General features: G+C 56.9%; 1 protein-coding gene across 3 annotated transcripts in view; it reads right to left on the bottom strand.

Annotated features, from left to right (window-relative positions):
- COL5A1 (collagen type V alpha 1 chain) overlaps positions 1–19563 on the bottom strand; it is a 169062-nt gene that overhangs the window by 51161 nt on the left and 98338 nt on the right. For all 3 annotated transcript variants that reach the window (XM_046652521.1, XM_046652530.1, XM_046652540.1), the window contains exons 21-31: positions 18042–18095; positions 17330–17374; positions 16790–16843; positions 16486–16530; positions 15559–15612; positions 11302–11346; positions 10301–10354; positions 6684–6728; positions 4531–4584; positions 2166–2273; positions 1237–1290 (exon numbers count right to left, since the gene is read on the bottom strand). In XM_046652521.1, coding sequence (XP_046508477.1) covers positions 1237–1290; positions 2166–2273; positions 4531–4584; positions 6684–6728; positions 10301–10354; positions 11302–11346; positions 15559–15612; positions 16486–16530; positions 16790–16843; positions 17330–17374; positions 18042–18095 — 612 coding nt within the window. The remainder of the gene's footprint in view (positions 1–1236; positions 1291–2165; positions 2274–4530; positions 4585–6683; positions 6729–10300; positions 10355–11301; positions 11347–15558; positions 15613–16485; positions 16531–16789; positions 16844–17329; positions 17375–18041; positions 18096–19563) is intronic.

The following is a 19563-nucleotide window of genomic DNA, read 5'->3' as shown; positions in this document are numbered from 1 at the left end:
ATTTCCAAACCTTGTACTTCACACAGGGGGCTGAGCTTGGCCAGCCCACTCAGACGCCCACCGGCCAGTCCAGGCAGCAGACAGTACCGAGGAAGCCTGGGGCGCAGGTTCACAGAGCTCAGTGCACAAGCTGGGTCACCGTGCGTGAAGGCCAGTCGCTGCCCCAGGACTTTCCAAACTGCCCGAGCAGCTTCCAAGTTCTGCCCTCGCCTTCCCAAAAAGCTGCCTGAACTTGACCTATATAACTCTCCCTCTCTCCCAAACGTCTCCTCTTCTCTTCCGCCCTCCCGCAAAGGGACATGGACTTCAAGAGAGAAACATGAACATCAGCCCCTCCTTAACCGCTGTGCTGTGGATGCCACCGTGGTCAGCAGGTCAGGAGCCATGTCTCAGCTGTGCTCGATGCATCGTTGTCAGATGGTCAATAAAGTCTTTGTTCCTGGCCAGCTGCCCCCTGCGCATTGGGAGTGGGTCTACACGGCCACTGTGGACACAGGCCTTCTATGGGGAGGATGGGATGCGTATTTCCTTAAGCGGAATGAAAAACCTAGAGGGGCTGCCCAGCCCTCACGGCCCTCCCTCCGTGAACAAGACAGAGCAGGCAAATCTGGAAGGCGCTGAGCTGGAGGACGGCAGAAAACAGTGGAGGTGCAAACCTGCGACGGACAGGAGCTCTCCTTGGCTGTTAATTATGTCTCTAGGGCAGGCAGCTGGTCCCTTTTAAGGAAGAACTCTGAATAATCAAAGGTGAGATTCCCAAAAAAAATGTTCTAAATGATTTCCAAAGCCACAAGGGGCTGCTTCACTTAAAGCAGAGCGTGATTTCATGAGAAGGGTTTTTTTTTTCTTTTATACTCAGTTAAGAGCAAATAACCTTCAAATCTCCAGGGTGAGGCAGAGGTGAGAGAAGTGTCATGAGTTCTGCATGTGGAGAAACCAGTGGACAGGGAACCCCGACAGGGCGCCAGGCGGTGAGGACCCTGAAGCGTGGCCCATGGCCAGGCTGGTTTTGCCCCCTCTCTGAAAGGCTGGACTAACTGTCCAAGTGTCTCCTTCCAGCCTAGCCAAAGTAATGCAAAAGGCTGCGAACAGGGCAGAACCGAGAGACACAGCAAATGTGACATTCCGTGTTGTCACAGCAGCCACCCTAGGAATGCAGGATGGACCACCGCGTGCTGGGCCGGCAGGGGGCTGGTGAAGCATCCTGTCATAAAACCTAACACAGCTGTAAATTACCTTTGGCCCTTGTCTTCCCGGGTACCCGGGTAATCCTGGGACTCCGAGTTTCCCCTGGGGAAAAGAAAGGAGATGCATTAGATGGTCAGCACAGTATTGCTCATCCATTTTCTCAGAGGGGAGAGAAACCAGTGTGTCGGCCGGGGACTGGAGTCGGACACAGTTTCCGAAGGACACGGTCATCGTGGAGAGGCCCCTGCCTGTCCTTCTGGGATGGTGTCTCCCCATAACCCCCACCCTGATTTAAAAGCAAAGGTCCCACTGAGGAAGCCAAAGTGGTTGGAGGTAAATGCCCTGAGTAAAAGAATTCTTTATCTGTGAGATCCTGCTTCACGCTTTCGTAAAAGAGTTCTAGCTGTGGGCAAGACGAGGCAGGAGCTGCGTCACTCTGTGAGCCCATTCCCGTGCGGGCACAAGATGAAGGGCGGGTGGGCAGCCTCCTGCAGCTGGAAACGGCAGGGGTAAGAACAGCTGCATTTCGGGAGCGTCCCTCCGACACACCCGAGCCTTCATTCATGCTAGCTTCCTGCAACTTTGGGCTACAGTGGGGGACGCTGTTATGACCCCCAGCGTAGAGGCAGGAATTTGACAAGGACAGGAGTCCCTGCAAGGACAGGAGATGATGCACGAGGTTGCCAGGGCTCAGACCCAGAGCTTTGTGAACACTGGAGGAAGGGGGTCTCCCAAGGGACTGGCCAGGCACTCAGAAAGACCAAACCCAGGACGAGAGAAAGATTGATCTGTCAGCAAATTCACTGGGAGGGCTGGCAAGCGAGCCGGGGGGCAGAATGAAAGGGACAGGAACCCATGTCAGGAGTCACACCATCCTCCATGTAGGGGGCTCAGTCTGACTCCGTCAGCCGCCTGGACTCCCGATGCCATCGAGAAGGGTCCGTCTCTGGAGCAGTCAAGCATCCTGTGTCACGTACCTTCTCCCCTGGGGGGCCCAGTGGACCGGGATCGCCATTCGGACCTCCACGACCCTTCGGGCCTTCGGGGCCATCTTCCCCTCTGGGACCAGGTGGGCCAATCTCCCCCTACAAGTCAGAAAAGAGAAGGTGAGGGAGAAGCCCCCAGTCTCCACCCCCCACCACACGACTCTGCGAGCCTTCTGGGAGCGGGCACTGGATCCTGGCCTCTCGGGGTAAGAGCCGCTTGGCCAGCTGGCCGACTCCGGCTCCTTCAGGCAGATGAAACATCCTCGTGTCACCAACAAGGCCAGAGCACCGTGCAGCAAATTACAGGGCTCTGCTGAGCGGCCACGCTACCCCCTTGCACAGAGCGGGGCTGGCCATTTTCTCGAGGCCACATACTCCAACTTCCAGTTACCATCTCTGAATTGAGTGCCTCTTGGATGAGAGAATTTTGGCTAACAATAGTAGGCTGAACTGCCGTTTCCCCAAATGGAGCAGAATCACCCAGAAAGCACCAGAGGAGCTTTCTTTTCCTGAAACCCCAGGGGGTGCTGAAATGGACTACAGCCCCTGGACCGGTCAGCTGCTTGGGTGCAAGTGGCACACGGGGACTCCAGGATGTGTTCCAGGGATGGAAAGGGCCCAAATGCTGCCTCATCCAGCTTCTCCAAGTGTCAGATGGGGAGGCCCGGCCAGGCCAGGAGGAGGCCCTTGGGGGTTTGCCCAGGTCAACAGCAGCTCCCCCGGCCCGGCCTCACCTCCTCTGACCCCTGGTTCCCAGGAACAGCTGCAGGACAGCTGTGCAGCCCCCCAACAAAAATGTGCATCGCACGAGAACTGTCTGTCCTTAAGAAGTGGTGTTCTCCTTCAACAAAACAATGCCCTGCATTTTTACTGAGCACCCGGGAAATGCCAAGCGCCAGGCAGAGATCCCTCTCTGGGAGAAATCAGACTGATGGCCCTTGTCCCCTTCCTGAGGAGGTGTCTCAGCTCCTACGTCCCGTCCTCATCCAACAGGAGGTCCACTCAAGAGAGGCGCATGACGGTGCAATCTTTTTTGAAAACGTGCCCTCCTCATATGGACCCCAAATGTGTGCTTTGAGTTGTCAGAGAGACGGAATAAAAGGGACTTTCACCAGCCAAACTGAGAGAGGCCCCTTAGAGGTGGGAAGCCACAGTCCTGCCACTATGGAGAAAGTTCTAGAATGCTGTTTTTGGCAGCAACATAACTGGGACATAATTGTGAAACGAATCCCTCTCTTTCATTTCCTTCCTTCTGACAGAAGCACAGATCGCTTCTGCCTTTTCAAGATTGGGACAAAGCGCCGAGCGCACAGGGCCCTCTGGTTCTGGCATGCTCTGAAAAGACGCCTGCAGATCTGCCTTATCGGGGAGTAATTACGGCAGCCAAGTGACAGCCCTGTTCCAGCCGACAGCTGTCTGTCCAGGTGTGCGTGCAGCTGCCGCCAGGGCTGTGCCCCCCCCGGGGGGGGGGGTGGGCATCTCATTTCCTCCCGCCTGGGCTTCAACTCCTCCCGAAGAAGTTGTCGGGGAACTTCAAAGTGCTTGCCCGCCTGAGGCAGGCAGCTGGCCCACTCACCAGAAACTTGCTTCAGTGTTATTTGCATCACCCTGTCCTCGTTTACATGACAACACAGCCAGTGGCTTTCTGCGGAGGGCCTGCCACGTGAGCAAACCCCATTGTCCCCCAGCCTCGACAAGCTCTCTCTGGAGCTGAGATAAATTACGCATTCAAAAACCAGCCAGGTTGTTGCAGCTTCTCCTGACAGCCCAGCAGGTGATCAGAGACCAGAGGGACCACTTGGGGGTCTGAAAGAGCAGTTAAGGAGACGTTTGGGGGACCAAGATGCTCTAAGGGCTGGCAGGGACCCCCAGACACTCGCAGGGTGCTGCCCAGCTGGTGACTGGCCATGCGGCCCTGGAGGCTGCTCCGCTTCCCGGCTGGACCGGATCGTTTCAGCACCCCATTCCCTCTCTCTCCCAGGCACCTCTCATCCTCCTTTGAGCCAAATGAACTGCTCTGCCATCCAGTGTATAGGCCAGAAAAAAACGCATCCCCACTAACCCACCCACCCGGGGTAAGGACACAGAGCTGAGGGGCCAGGTGACCACAAGGTGACCCCAGGACCCAGGGGGTTAACACCAGCTGACTGCCGCCCTCGCCTCCGAGCTGCAGGCTGAGGAGCAGACAGAGCGAGTGAGGCCGTGGGGCTCCCGGCTGTCCCTGCCCGGATCTCGTCAGAGGCGTCACCTCCCTCCTGAGCAGCTGTGCTGTGGCCCCAAACACCCCCAGAGCCTCCTACAGACTCTCCTGCAGGGCCGTGCACCCAGCTCTCCCGTCCTGCCCCGAAATACTCACCCGATCGCCCTTGATGCCCATGTCTCCTTTAAACCCAGGAAAGCCGTCTTCACCCTGGACAAGGGACAAGAGAGAGAGTCTCGGTCCACGTGAAAGAACCTCCCTCCCAGGTCCCCACCCAGGGCCTCCGGGCCACCACACCAGCGCCAGACACGCTGGGCACAGGATTCTGAGTGCTCTGTCCCCTGTCCCACGTGAAGTGTGTTCCCGTTAACCCTCGGCATTCATGGACAGAAAGTTCTGCGGTTGCGGCTGGCTCAGCAGCCTGCAGCTGGAGGGCTGTGGCCCTAGTCGCCCATCTGCTTGACCCGGCTTGAATTTGAAAGCTCTGCACAGCTGCACAGTGAGCAGCCCAACGCCTGGGCTGCCAGTGCCCGTTTCCTGGAGCAGGTTTGTCTTGTCCACGCATCACTGTGGGCCCAGTAACAGATGACGGGCAAGCATTCGAGAAGGGGGAGCCGGACAGCAAATGCCCCCAAGAGAAACTGGACTGCCATCACTGTCCTTGCAAGTGAGAGCAGGGAAGGAAAATGGAAGAGAAAGCATTTAGGGAAGGGCATGGTGCTGCCTACAGGGCTGGGCCTCGGCCGAGCAGGTGCCCCAGGCACGCATCCTGCGACATACGGGGAAGCTGCACACATTAGTGCCATTTGTGAACTGGGGCATTCGCCAATGTCAGTGGCCTCCTGTCCTCTCAAGCCTCCAGCCTGGACTTTCTTCAGCCAGAAAATCCTCAGATACCGCACACAGGGCCCCCTGGGCTCCCGGGAGAGGGGCCCTGGCTGCATTGTCCCTCTTAATATCCAGGGTCTGCATCCCAGCGTCGTTCATCCACTCCAAGGGGACAGAAAGGAGGGGGACCTGGGAAAATCAGCCAGGCTGGCAACATCAAGGCTGGCCGGGAGCTCGCACAAGGAGGGAGGCGACTCTCCGAGATGTGATAAGAATTTGGTTCTCTCTGGCCAGCCGCCAGGCCCGTGGTCCTTATCCGAGGTGTTCAGTTAAGTGCTGGCATCTTAGCAGCAGTGGCCACGAATAATGCCAAAGTCCAGGAGACAGCTCCTCACCCCCCACCGGCTCAGGCTGCCTTGTGCCCCTTGGGGACACAGCAATAACTCTCCTGGCCAAGAGGCAACCCCCGGCAGCCCAATCAATGTTCTCTCAAGCAGTCATGTCTTTGGCTAAAGGACAAATGTGACAAGATACATATGGCCAACCTGGGGCTCTGGGAAGCCATCTTCTGCAGGACAAAGGTCCCAGGACTAATGGGACAGGATTTAGGGATGAGAAGCCTACAAATAACCCTGACAGCTGGGACGACGTCTGCAGCGTGGGGAATGTGCTTGGCGCTCACCCCGATGGGCTCCCTTTAGAAAGCGGTGTCCTCGGGGTAGACCCGCCCTCAGTCCCCGTGCTTCCTGAGCCCCCCGGAAGCCGTCGCTGAGCGCAGGGCTCCTGCCCTGCTCTGGATGTGCCACGGAGGGACCCGAGACAGCATGTGTGCCTCTCTGCTTCTGCTCCACAGGGAAGCCCGCTGAGAACAAAGACTACGGACAAGGACGCATAGCAGACGGCAAAGATGGTCCAGCTGCTGTGTCATCTCGGTCCAGCGTGGTCACTCGAGCCACCTCAACAATGGCCGATTCCACACAAAAGCATCCATGCCTGACACAGCTGGAGGTCCTGGTGGCACCCAGGGACGCTCTGCCCCCAGGGCACCCTCTCTCCCTCCTCGTCCAGCTCTGCCGCAGCTGGAAGGGCGACCGGGATGAACATCTAACAACCAAAGGGACCATTTGCCAGCTGCCCTGTGAGGCGGCCGCCTGGGAGGGGAGCACAGGGCATCGCTGGCCTCTGTGGGCGAGTGGGGGGCTGTGCGCTGCCCCAGGGCCAGGGCCTTGGCCCTGGGCAGGGGGCACAAAGCCCCTGACCTCCGGCTCTGCCAGGAGACGCACCCACGGCTCCGAAGGCCTGTCTTCCTTGACTAGTTTTTCCTCTTGAGAACACTCTGTCCCGCAGGGTGGCATCAATTCCTTCCATACTCAGAGGCGACATCAGCCTCAGCGGGTGTCATTGGAGGGCTGTTCCCGATGAGCCCACCAGCCAGATCCAGCTGCGGCTGGGCCACCGCTACGGGAAGGAAGGACACTCACCTTCTCGCCCTTGGTGCCCTTCAGACCACGGATGCCATCTGCCCCCTGTGCAAAGGAAAAGGAAAAGGGACCAGTCACAAGGCGGAGCCTCTCCTGAGCTCTCGCAAGAAACATACCTGAGCCCTGAACATGGAGCAAGGCGAGCTCTTGGCAGCTGACCACCAGCCCAGGCGCCCGCCCCCAGACCAGCTCCCTCTGGCGTGTCTGCTTCTCGGGAGGAAGAGGGAAGAGAGCCCGGGGGCTCGCGGAGGCACCACCTGTCCTCACACCCAGCATCAGCGATTCCCAGACCAGCCTGCACTGACACCTGCCCTCTTTCAGAAACATCCGTCTCTCTGAGGCCTGGGGAGCAGGTGGGACATGAGGCCTGAGCATGGGCTCCAGAGTCAGGCAGACTGGTTCAGTCAGGCAGACAGGTTCAGACTGGTCAGTGGGGCAGACCGGGCCCCCCTCCGCGGCCTCTGACAATGCCCCAGGCCTCTGCGTGCCTTGCTTTCCTCATTGGGAAAGCAGAGGTGATGACAACCCTTAAGCCATCACTGCCGGTGGCAGGGGAAGGCCCATGAGGCCTCGAGGCAGTGCCCGGGGCACCGGAGGTTCGCCCCCAACGGTAGCTCTGCCCATCTGACTCTTTTCTTTCTCTATTGTTGCTATTAACATGTGACAACATGTTATAACACTACTAATTACTAATAATACCAACAGCGACAATGATTACTATTACTCTAACTGGCTCAGGACGTGTCTGGTCTCCGTGTAAAGCAGAATCCGAGGGCGGGATGTGCCCTCCCCTCCGCTCACTGTGCGGGCGCCCGCCCAGACTGTCTAAAACCCATCCCTGGAATAGGGTCGAGCAGCCACATGCTGCACCCGCCGAGCAGGGGACAGAGACTGACCGCCCATGGCCAGAGGCCTTCTCAGGCACCTGCCCACGGGACCCTGAGAGGGGCCAGACCTCCAGACCAGTTGCAGCCGAGGCTGCAGCCAGGACAGCGGAGCCACTTCCGAGCCCCTCAGGCGGCCAGCTGCCCATTTGTGGAAGGAACTGGGCACAGCTTGCAGGCCTGAGCCTTTTCCCCAGGACCAAGGAGAGGAGCCCGAGAGAAGCTGGACAGTGACTGAGGGACAGAGACGGACACACGCTGAGAGTGCGACCTCGGCCTGGAGGGGACCGTGACCCCAGGAGCACCCTGAGCTCCACTCCATCAGCCCCAGAGAGAAGCTTCCGGACAGAGGAGAGAGAGGTACAGTGCCCGAAACTCTCAGGCCATGGGGGCTCTCGCACCGGCTCTGCTCCTGCTTGCAAGGGCAAGACAGAAGCGCGAAGATCCCTCCCAGACCTCAATTCTAAATCCTGCCTAAATTTTCCCATTTTGGTGTCAGAGGCCAGCGGTATGGGACGGAGTGGACAGACAGAGCATTTGGGGCCGGCTCCTTCCTTGCTGAGCGGCTGCCCTGCGCCCTGCAGGGTGTGAGCAGCATCCCTGGCCTCTACCCCTTAGATGACAGTAGCTCCCCGCCCCCACGCAGTGACAATCAAAAATGTCTCCTGACGTCCCCAGGGGCAAGAACCGGCCCCGATTGAGAACCACCGGACCAGAGCATCCACTGAGGCCCCGGTGGGCAGGCCTGTGGGGAGGCAGAGCAAAGAAGTCACAGGACAGCTGAGCGGAGGAAGCTGCTTGACCAGCGGACGTGAGAACCAGGAGGGATGTGCCTTTGCCCAAGGCCTTGAGTGAAATCCTATTGGGGTCTTCTGCTGGCCCCCCCAGCGCCCGTGGGCTCAGGGAGGGGCGGCAGTGATTTTACTGACAGTCAAGCCCAGGAGACGCCCCTCAGACAGGGGCAGACGGAGGGCAGCCCCAAGGGCGCTCCAAGGTCAGTGATTCAAAGATCCAAGCCCCTTCTCAGGGAGGAGGCAGGACTCGGTGGAGAAAAGCCAAGCCTCCCTTCCCAAGGGCTGTGGGTCTCCAATGGCGACAGCTCGGCTGTCACTGCCACCCCCCACCGTCCCCTCCCTCCGGGGCTGCTGCTGGTTAGGCTGTGGGCTCCGCTTACATTTCCCAGTGCACCGGGGGATGCAAGTCTATTTCTCCAGTGAAAACAGTGTCCAGCCTCGCCACTCCTTCCAGGTCTGCCTGGACGGCTCATGCCATGAATGCATTTTAATCAGACAGACAGGACAAGAGCATCTCCACAACATTTTCGAGCAAACACCTTTTCAGCCGGCAGAAGCAGCGTTATGCAATTAGCCACGTACCGTAGCTGGCAGAGGCTTCTGCTGTGTGACAAGAACTTGTAAAATAAACGTGCATAGAGCTCACACAATCAGCATTTCTGCTAAATTATCACCTTATAAAACTCACTAGGCCTGTGCCGGGGAAAGTCTGCTTTGGAGAGAGGCCTGGCCGGCCTCCGGCTCCCAATGTGGGGGAGTCTCTGTGGGGCTCTTGTCCTTGGGACACCTGACCCGCTGGAAATGGAAGTCGGGGCCACTAGGGGTCAAGGATGGGGCCCTTGGTTACCAATAAGCAAGTCTGGGTTTGAGTCCTGAGTGCAGCATTGATTTTACAGTAACTGGGGCAAGTTACTGAAAACTGAGGTCTCGGGGTCTCCATCATCCACGCCACGGGGCAGCCGCACACCTCTGCTTGAAAGTATGAAGACCAGTGGGCTATGGAATTGGGGGCCAGGAGCTCAGGGGTGTTCATGCAAATCCCTCAAGCTAAACCAACTGTTTCTTATTTACAAACGTATATATTTCCCTTCACATGGCGTAAAAGTCATTTGGAGGGAAGAACCACCATTAGCATTCCTGGGGATGGGAGGCTGGGAGATTTCAGACACCACAACGTCCCCACTCGGAGAAAGGAGGGTTCCCCCCCGGCACACTCCTCGGGGCACGTCCCTCTCCAAGTAAAGGTGCCCGACGCGCCCAGAGGGCAGCGAAACTGGACACAGCTCACGGCAAACACAGTCAGCTCTAACGGGACGGATGGGACCCGTGTTTCAGATATGGTTCTGGAGCTCTGGGTCCCTTTAACGAGGTTCTGGGAGCCTTTTGATGGCAGAAACATGATTATGAATAAATGGCCAGCTCCCACGACCTCATCTCCCGACAGCTCAGGCCTGCCCAGACGTCACGGATGGGGACAGACTCTTCCTTACTGGGAATGTGCAAATGGCCTGGAAGAAATGTCTCTGAGCTTCAGGAAAGAGCGCCAAGCTCCTCACCTCGGCTGAGACCCGCTGTGTGCGAGGGGCCCAAGGGAGCAGCAGGGAACTTGACAAACAGTGACAATAAAAGTCACGTGAGGAAAAGGCGCTACTCTGTCCTGACAGATGGCCACCATCATGCATCGTGTTGTCACAGACACACTGGAGACGGCCCCCTGCTCCGCATCAGCCCTTCCTGGTTCCAGCTGGTCACCCCCTGCCTTGCTCAGGCCCCTGTCTGGGGACCTGACCTCCCACATAGGAGGCTGGGAGGACCAGGGCTTCTCCAGTCCAGACAGGAGGGAGGTTAAACCACGGAGAAATTCCCTAAAACTCGTCAAGCCTCGGCCCACAGTCCCAATCTTGACCTCCAGGAAGACGTGGGGCTGCAAGAATCTCACCTTGACACCTCGAGGACCCGGGTAGCCGATTGGGCCCTGGGGGCCAGGCGGACCCTGAAACCAAAGGGGAAAGACCATTAGCTCTGTCTCCGGTGGGCGGCGCATGATCGAGTCCAGTCCACTCGGGGGACCTTCCAGCACAAGCCAGAAAGCTCGCGTTCCACCAGCAAATCCCCTCCTGCTACAAGCAGAGCGGGTATCCCAGGTCAGCCCCTCGGAAGACATACGGGGCCAAGTCCCAGGAGCTCTTGTACCCAGCCCCCTGGGAAAGGCACAGCTCATGTCACACAATGAGTGAGAACACCCGCGACCAAGCGAAGTGCAGGTCACGCAGGAAGTATGGGGTGGGGGATGGGGAACGGGGCTCTGAGGCTTCGGAGGGGCTGAGCTGCCATTAACGAAATGCACTCCGGCCTAGGGACCTTGGAGTAAAACGGGAGAGCCTCCGCTGGGAGGAGGGGACATGGCTGACCACCCAGGGAAAGGACAGCCTCTGACAGCTTCAGGGCCTTGCTGCCTACTGTCCACGGCTCCCCAGAGGAGCAAGCGTGGGCCTGGGGAGGCCAGGAGTAGGAAGGGAGGCAGCCACGGGACTTCAGCCACACACAGGGCAGCAGGTAGATCCCCGGGGTCTCAGGCTGCCTAGAAACCAACCCAGCTTTAAACCCCCACATCTTGGGCCCCGAACACACAGTGGCAGTGGGTCAGTAGGAGCCTGTGGTCCAGAGCCTGCACCATCGCCCAGTTCCGTGCGGCCAAGGTCAGGGCTGCCCCTGCACCCCGTGTGCAGAACGAGTATGGGCTGGGATCACAGGGACCCAGATGGGGTGGGAGGGCCCGGCTTCTCTCGGGGGGAGGCCCCCACTCCCCAGACACCGAGGAAGGGGCGGCTGCTCCTGCTTATTCCCTCCTGAATGGGGTGCCCAGAGCAGAGACGGGGCCAACAGCCCTGACCGCCTTGAGGACATGCTGGAGGGCCCAAGGGCACGGCCTGTACCCACCTGGCCTCCTTTCTCTCCTGGAGGGCCTTCTTTGCCAGGGTGCCCCTGTCAAGAGAGAGAAGACCGGCATCAGTCAGGGCTGCTCAGGAGGGAGGCTTGCTGACCCCCCACCTCCCCAGAGATGCGACAGCAGGGCCTGGCTCCCGCCCACCTCCTGCCTCCCGGGAAAATGAAGATGGAGAGCCCTGGAAGTGACAGGCAGCTGAGCGCCGCTCGGTCCCTCCCAGCCAGTGCTCCGAGCTGGTCCTCCCGCCCCTGACCCTCGGCTGCTTCCTCTGTAAAACGGGAGCAATGGCAGGCCACAGTGACAGCCAGAGCGGGGAGTGGGCTTCAAAACCACAGGTGGGCTCCCACACGGCCATGAGCCATGTCATCTGACTCAGCTGGTGCCCCGCCTGCCCTCGAGTGTGGGTGAGCAGGGACAGTGACAACCAGACATTTGCTCGAGGTCACCCAGCAAATGAATCTGTGGCCATACGAGTGATGACATGGCCCAGACCTCCAAGGGTCCCAGGGTGCTCGCAGGTCTTCACACAGGTGCATCAAACCCTCAGACGACACAGACGGAGAGGGGAGCCGAGCAAAGGTAAGGACCCACAGCCCATGCCAGACGTGGCCTGAGCCCCAGCAGAAATGGTGATGGCCCCTTGGTTACCACCCCTGACCACCCCAGCCCCAGCCAAGTCCACTCGCAGGAATTCCAGCTTCTCTGACTTCCCAACCCAGGCTGCTCGCTGGGTTGCATGCCTTAGAGGTCACAAGCCAAACACAGATGACAAAAGCAGGAAGAGAAGTATTCGCTGTCTGCAAAGAGAGTCCCACCCGCGAGGATTCCAGGAACCAGAGGCCAGGTGGTGTGGTGGGGATGCTGGCAGGGCAGGGCCCAGCCACCCAGGATGAGCCCCCACAGGTGGGCCAACACTGCCAGGGTCCCTACAGCCTTTCCAAGAGGCCCCACGAGTGTTTGGGGTCTGAAACAAATGCACTGGCTCTAAAGTGAGAGAACCCCAACAATGAAAGTGACAAATGTCCAATGAAAGGTCAGCTGCACATGAGCCCGGTTACCTAGTACTCAGGACCTACTCTGGAGCAGAGGTCAGCCGTACTTGCCATGGGCGGTGGGAGCATCCTCAGGAGTGTGACACAGTGCAGGTGGGGCCTCTCAGTGACAGTGACCTGCCCCTCTCTCCCACATGGGTTTTTGGGGGCCTTTACTGCAACTTCCATCAACTGCAGACATCTTTCTGCTTAGGAACTTGGGGGCTTGGGTGGGGGGAATGTCTGTGGGTGGTCAAGCCCCAGGCTCCCAGGGATACACACAGCGGGCAGACCCCACGTCCTGGTCACTGAGGGATGCGAGCTGCCCCTCCGTGGGGTAATGCCCTCACTGACGTGGTGGCGTTATATATGCATATAACAGGCCTACAGCACTGAGCTGCCGGCCGAGGAGGTGAGAGAGCTCGTTCACGAAGCGCCGGGCTGTGGCCACATTGTGAGTGACCGGCAAATGGCAGCAAGTATCGTAATTACCACTATCAATTGAATCGAGGCCAAACTGCTTTAGATTCATTTTAAATTGTATTTATAGAATGAGAGTAACTTTTTTGGGGGGCTGGGGGGAAAGCACAAGGCTCACTTATTGAAAATGTTTGAACAGAAAAACATTGAAAGGAAATTTACTACAATAAGCATGATTGCTTTTTGTGCCGTGAAAGGCCAGGCCGTTTTCCTCTCTCTGCCTCTACTTGTTTGCATTTTTCCAATATTCTATAACTAACGCTACTTTTACAATGGAAAAATAATAAAGCTTAAATTATTTGTATTTGATATTTTTCTGATTAAAAAAGTAATATATGCTCATTGTAGAATATTAGGTAAATGGAAAAGAAAATGAAAATCCTTTATAACCTGGCCACTCACAGCAACCACAGCTAACTGTGTGGATAGTCCCTCTAATCGCCTTTCTCCGCACATATGCATGCAAGATTGGCGTCGTATGATATATTTTTAACTCACTATTATATCATGAGCCTTTTCTCATGTCACTGAATATTTGTTGAAATTTGATTTTTACTGGCTCTGTAATATTCCTTCGAACCATAATTCATTTACCCCTTTCCCTATCGTGTGCGAGCTGGAATGACTTAATACATTCGGAAACTCCTCACCTTCCTTGAAGGGTTTTTTGTCAATCTTCCTTCCTTTCTTTCTTAAGCCAAAATCAAACCAATATAAGGGAAAGAGGAAGCAAAGCCCTCTCTTTAAGGCTGATCAACAATGTGCTGCTGCCTCTGTTTAGGAGAATATTTACTTATATATTTATTTATTTACTATTATTATTATTTTTTTTTTTTGGTGAGGAAGATTGGCCCTAAGCTAACATCTGTTGCCAGTCTTGCTCTTTTTGCTTGAGGAAGACTGTCAGTGAGCTAACATCTGTGCCAATCTTCCTCTGTTTTGTATGTGGGACGCCACCACAGCATGGCTTGATGAGCAGTGCATAGTTCTGTGCCCGGGATCCAAACCTGCAAACCCCAGGCCACCAAAGCAGAGTGTGTGACCTTAACCACTACGCCACTGGGCTGACCACCAGGAGAATACTTTTAAACCTTTCCTTTCCTCCACATTCACATAAGACACCTGGCTCTGCTTCTTTAGGCCCGCGGTGTGCATGCTCTCCCTTTTTATCTTTTGCATGAAATGTCTTTAGTGTCGACCCAGCACAGCCACACTGAGACAAGTGCATGGTACATTCATATTTAAGGTTTAAATGGTGAGGGAAGAGAAATGGAAGGGCTATGAGGGGCAGCCTGCCGGCTCCAGGGCCAAGGGGTATCGCAAAGCCCCTCTTTCCCTAAGGAATCTGAACAGAAAGTGGTGACCCTTCAGGGACCCTGGTGCCCCGGAGTTTCAATGCAAGCAAGGCCAGGCATTCCAGGGCGGAACGGGTAAGGTCGTGGAGGCGAGGGCCGTGTGCCCACCCCTCTCCTGGACACCGGCTCCTTCCTGCAGGGCCCGGGCCTGGCTATTGACATGACATATTGTGGGAAACATTCCACTCGCATTCAACATTGTAGAAAAGGAAAGAAAAAATGACCGACCACCTGCCATCAGTGGTTTAACCCACAGCAATGGATTCGGGACGGATTTCATTTTGTTGTCACTTCAATTATTTTCCTAATTTTCCATAACAAGATGTGTTATTTTATAATTAGAAAATGCAATTAAGTGTAAATGGGAACTAAAACACGTAAATGACATCTTGCACAATCTCCATCCCCTCGTCTCCAAACTCCCAGAAGTCGAGGGGACTGAAGGCCCCAGAGCGGCTCGCGTGGGAACGGACGAGACGGTAGCGTGCCGGCTCAGACAAACACAGAAGCCCTGGGATCTGGGCTCGCGGGACACAAGGGTTCTCAGCCGCGAAAATGGAAATAGATAGATAGTTGCATGTTAAACAGTCACCAATTAATGGTCCAAATAGTTAACTTCTTGCTTAGTTTTTAACGGTGTTATTAAAACAATGAAATACACTGTGTCTGAAATAATTAATCTGGCTGATCTTGCTTTCCGAAATAGGCTCTCTATTCAGCATCAACTGAATACTCTAAAAAAAACCTCAATAGCAGCTTACAAAGAGGAGGGTGGTGTGTGCAGATAAATTGGCACACACAGGCACGCACTGAGTGTTCGTCACTTCCCCATCCTCCCCCTGCACACGGCTCAGCCACAGATTGCATCTGTCACAAACCCGCTATTTCGAGGCGGTACCTAATTTGGCTCCACAGCTGTGCGCTCACTCATTGCAAACGTACTTGTTAGTCACCCTCCCTGCTCCGTGTGCGAGCTCTAAAAATACACTCGGCGCACGCGGCCCTGCCCTTCAGACACCGGTGACACGTGCGCTGGCTTGGAGCCCGGCCCGGCCCTCCTTACAGTTAGAACGCCAGGCTGAGTTCTGATCGTTAAACAGCGCACCCTAAGAAACAGCAAATGCTCCCATTCACGCAATCACCGCCCTTTGATTGAAACGTGTTTTGAAAGCGCAAACCCAAAACCCAATAATTACTGAGCAATCAAGCTCACGAGCAAATGGGTCTCCATCAACGGGGCTGCAGGGGAGGAAATGAGGGCCACACGCGCATCGCCGTCCTGAGAGCGAGGGAGGCGGTGGTTTGCCTGGGTTCCCAGCCCCCACTCCTGAGGCCTGCCCCGGGGGCGGCTGTGTGAAGAGGAGAGGGGGTCAGGGGTACTCACCGGGGGCCCGTCAGCGCCAGGCATTCCTGGGAGGCCTGGTTTACCCAGCGGACCCTAGAAGAAACCAGAGGCTCTGTGAGCAGACGCCTGGGGCCTCCCTGGGCTGCCCGCGCTCCCCCATATGCCCCCAAGGTTACTTTCCAACATTTCTGCTCAAAGAACATTTGTTGAAAAGGATGCTGAGAGGGGCTCTGCTCCCCTGGCTTGGAAGCCTCCAGCCACCTGTAGCACCCAAAGAGGCGGGCCCTCTCCCTTGGCTGTTTCCAGCGCCTTCAGGTTTTGCTATTGGAACAAAACTGCCCACCAAGTTAAGAGGGGAGTGGTTCTCAATGGAGGCCTGGGCCCCGCAGCACCCGGCACCCTGTGCTTCAGCAAAGCCCTGCGGGATGGACAACGCGCTGAGAATTGCCCTTAGTGGTAATTCTGCTGATCCCCACGAGGCACATTGAGGAGGGTTAAGCCACAGCCCCGGAAGGCTGCAGTGTTCCAGGTCTCTCCCCAGTATCTAGGACTCAGTGGGCGCCAAGGATAGGGTTAGGGTTGCCCAATTTGGCGAAAACAAAAATAAACACCAGCAAAACAAGATGCCCCATTAAATTTAGATTTCAGACAAATAGTTCAAATTTAACAGGGCATCCTATATTTATTTTTCTTCCTAAACGTGATAAACCAATACACAGCTAGAGAACAAAGAAAGGAAGGAAGGAAGGAAGGAAGGAAGGAAGAAATCAATCAATGAGCAACAAAGACCCCTGGTCTTCCTCTCAGCTTCTTTGCTCAGTGCGCAGTGACCTGAGCTCCCTGTCTTGAGGGAGGACTAAGGCACGCGTCACGGCTGGCAATGGCCAGCACTCATCCCCAGCCTGACGCCAGCAGGAGCGCGCTCCCCAGGGCCGGTGGCCCCTACGCCCAGCTCAGCCCACGTACCTTTTCTCCAGGAGGACCGATCGCACCCTGGGGGCCTGGAAGACCCTAAGAGAGGGAAGAGCCGGGCATGAAGCGTCAGAGAACTGGCTGGCTCAGAACCCCTCCCTGCCCTCCGTCCATCCTCCCTGGACTCTCTCCCTCACCCGGGCACCCACCCAGGTTCTAGGTCACCTCCAGGCTGCAGGACCTGTGGGCCGGACGCACAGCACAGGGCAGCCCTCGGTGGCTGCTCACACCCAGGGCACCACACTGACCACCTGCGCCCCCCACTGCCCGCGGCCCAGGAGCCCGCCGGCTCACTTACCTGGGCACCGGGATTACCCTGCTGTCCCGGGGGGCCGGGCTCTCCCTGAGGACCCTACAGGGAACAAGAAGAAGGCACTGAAGGAGGCTCCAGGGGGGCAGGCAGGGGTGTCACTCTGCTCTCGTGCCCGACACAAGTGCCAGAGGACACCCAGGTGGGAGAACGCAGATGGCCCCTCTGTCTCTGTTTCTCTCTCTCCTTCTCTCTCTCTCTCTCTCTCTGTCTCTGTCTCTCTCTCTCCGCGGGCACTGCTCACAGTACGTGCTCATCACCAGCCGGTCTGCACAGCAGGAAGGTGACCTCCCTCCATGCCCGCACTGACGGGGCCCAGCTCCCGGTGGAACATGTGCCGGCTATGGGATTCTGGCAGGAGCCAGAGGGCTCCACAGGAGGGCTCCCCACACGGGGGCCAGGCTCGGGGCCTGTGGCCGCTGCCTTACACCGCCATCTGGGTTTTAGGGTACCAGAGACCTCGTCTGGCTAGGAGCTTGCCCGGGGTAATTGCTGCCAGGCCAGGGCACGGGGACCCCCGAGACTTACCACGTTTCCTTTCAGACCTGGTTGGCCATCCATACCCGTCACACCCTAGATGAGATTGGGGAAAAAAAGACTGAATGTTGAAGAATTAACGATGCTCAAAAGGACAGTCCCACTCCACACGGCTTGGCCTCTGCCCGCAGTGTGTCAGGGGATGGCACATCCTTTAGGGGCGGGGAGAGGCTGGATCCCAAATAAATCCTAAAGGCTCGATCGGCTTGGGGTTAATGGAGCTGCCAGGCCTCAGCACCGTGCGGGGCAGGCTCTCATGTCTTTGAGAGCAAGGCAGAGGGGCCGAGAAGGGTGGAGGGGCCAGAGGTGCCCTGGACTCAGCTCGGCAGAACCACAGGCCTCTGCCTCCTTCCAGAACTTTCACAGAAGCTGCTGGAAGTCCTGTCAAGGGAGGAACTCTGGCATCCCAGTTACTGTTTACAACAGCACACGCTGTGTGTAGGAACGGGACGCAGCCAACCGAAAGAGGAGAGTTGTAAAGCCAGCTGGCTTCTGTGCCCCCATCTGCAAACACACAGCTGCTGGACAGTTACGTGTGTGTGTGAGCATCAGAGCCGGGATGACGTCTCACACCAGCGCCAGGCAAGTGAGCACAGCGGTCAGCGCGGCGAGCTGCCTGAAGGCCCAAGTGGGCCACAAGCTGGGCGGTGGGATCTCATGGGCAGAGATGGGGACAGACATGCAAAGACGTGACAGGACTTACGGGAGGTCCAGGAGGGCCCGGGGGCCCTTTCGGCCCCAGCAGACCACGCGGCCCCTGCAAGAGGAAAGAGCCGGGATGGTTCAAACTCAGCCAGGAAGCCCGGCCCCCCTTGCCCTGTGCCCAGGCAAATGCTGCGACCCCCTGGGCCCCACTCTGCCCAGAGCCTTTGTTGCGACACAGGTCTCCGTGTCTCCCAGGGACGTGGCCGACACCTCCTCACCTGCTTCCTCTCCTCGCCCCACCCCACCTCTCCACCTCGGCTCTGGGAGGCAGAGGTGGAGGTGCCTGGAATCAACGGGGAGCTCAGATAGGGGAGCAAGGGGCGCCCTCGGGGAAAGGGAGCCTTCCTCGCACGCTCGCTCAGGGCAGGTTCACACAAAAGCTACTCTAGAGAAGGCCACCATCGTACTCTGCTGCATGAGCACTTCTGTCTCTCTCCAGCCCCTTGGCACGTGACCTGAGACTGTATTTCTGACATCCATCTGCAGGTGCAGGGATGACGGAGGTAGCAGAAACTAAGTCTCTGATGGGAACATCGTGACTAAATGCACGGAGAGGAAGCCTGGAGCTCGGCTCTTTCCTGGGATGGCCACCACGGCCCAGAGCTCAGTCCCTCCCCTGGCAGGGAGGGGCATGTGTGGGAACAGCCCCACGCGCACGCAGAGGGGCACAGCCCCAAGGCAGAACCATCCCCAGGATGGTTCACAGGATTCAAGAGGCACCGGACAGAGTCACCGCCTGCCCGGGAAGCAGCCCACATCTGAACCGCTGGCCCCCACCCTCCTCCCGGAGGGGATCCAGCCTGCGACCGGGGCACAGTGATTTCAAGGGTCCTTAATTTTGATACAGGCTTTTCAGAGGCAGTGGAAGAGGAATCCTTCCCACACTCATTGCCACTTAAATGCTCCCTTCGTTATTTTAATACCTAGTCATAGAAATGTTTTTTGGAAGTTAATAACCCGGAAGGTATCGCTTAGACGTGTTAAGGAGAGAGCTGTGTTGATGAGCTCTCCTTAGTGGCTCATCAGACGACTAGGGTATAATTCAGTGCCAAATGAAAGTGCAAATGCCCACCCCGGGCTCTCCCGCACGCAGCAGCGTTTGCAGTATTTCTCCTCAATTAACATCGCCAGACGCGTACGGCCGCACCGACGTGGGTAACAAAATGAGACATTTGAAAAGTAGCAGTAAGTGAAAAGTAACTAATATCCTTTTGTCGCTGAGGAAATTTGCTTTGGCCCAAATTAGAAGTCAGCTTAGGGAAAAGAGCTTCTTGACCCCTGGGCAGGGGCGCACTGCTGGAAGGCTCCATTTTGAGGAAGTGCAGCCATCAGAAAGGATGGCAAACTGTGGCTGATTCAGGCCCTACAACTGCCCCTGGATGCCACCATGAGGGACCCTGGAGATTCAGCATGATGGACACTGGGCACCTACCATGATGCACTCTGGACACCCACCATAATGACCCTGGACAGCTACCATCATGGACCCTGGAGAATCACCATGATGGATCCTGGACACC

Source organism: Equus quagga, chromosome 1 (assembly GCF_021613505.1).
Source record: "Equus quagga isolate Etosha38 chromosome 1, UCLA_HA_Equagga_1.0, whole genome shotgun sequence".
In the NCBI taxonomy this organism is placed as follows: domain Eukaryota; kingdom Metazoa; phylum Chordata; class Mammalia; order Perissodactyla; family Equidae; genus Equus; species Equus quagga.
Note: the sequence above shows the minus strand (reverse complement) of the source record. Positions and strands in the feature narration are given on the sequence as shown.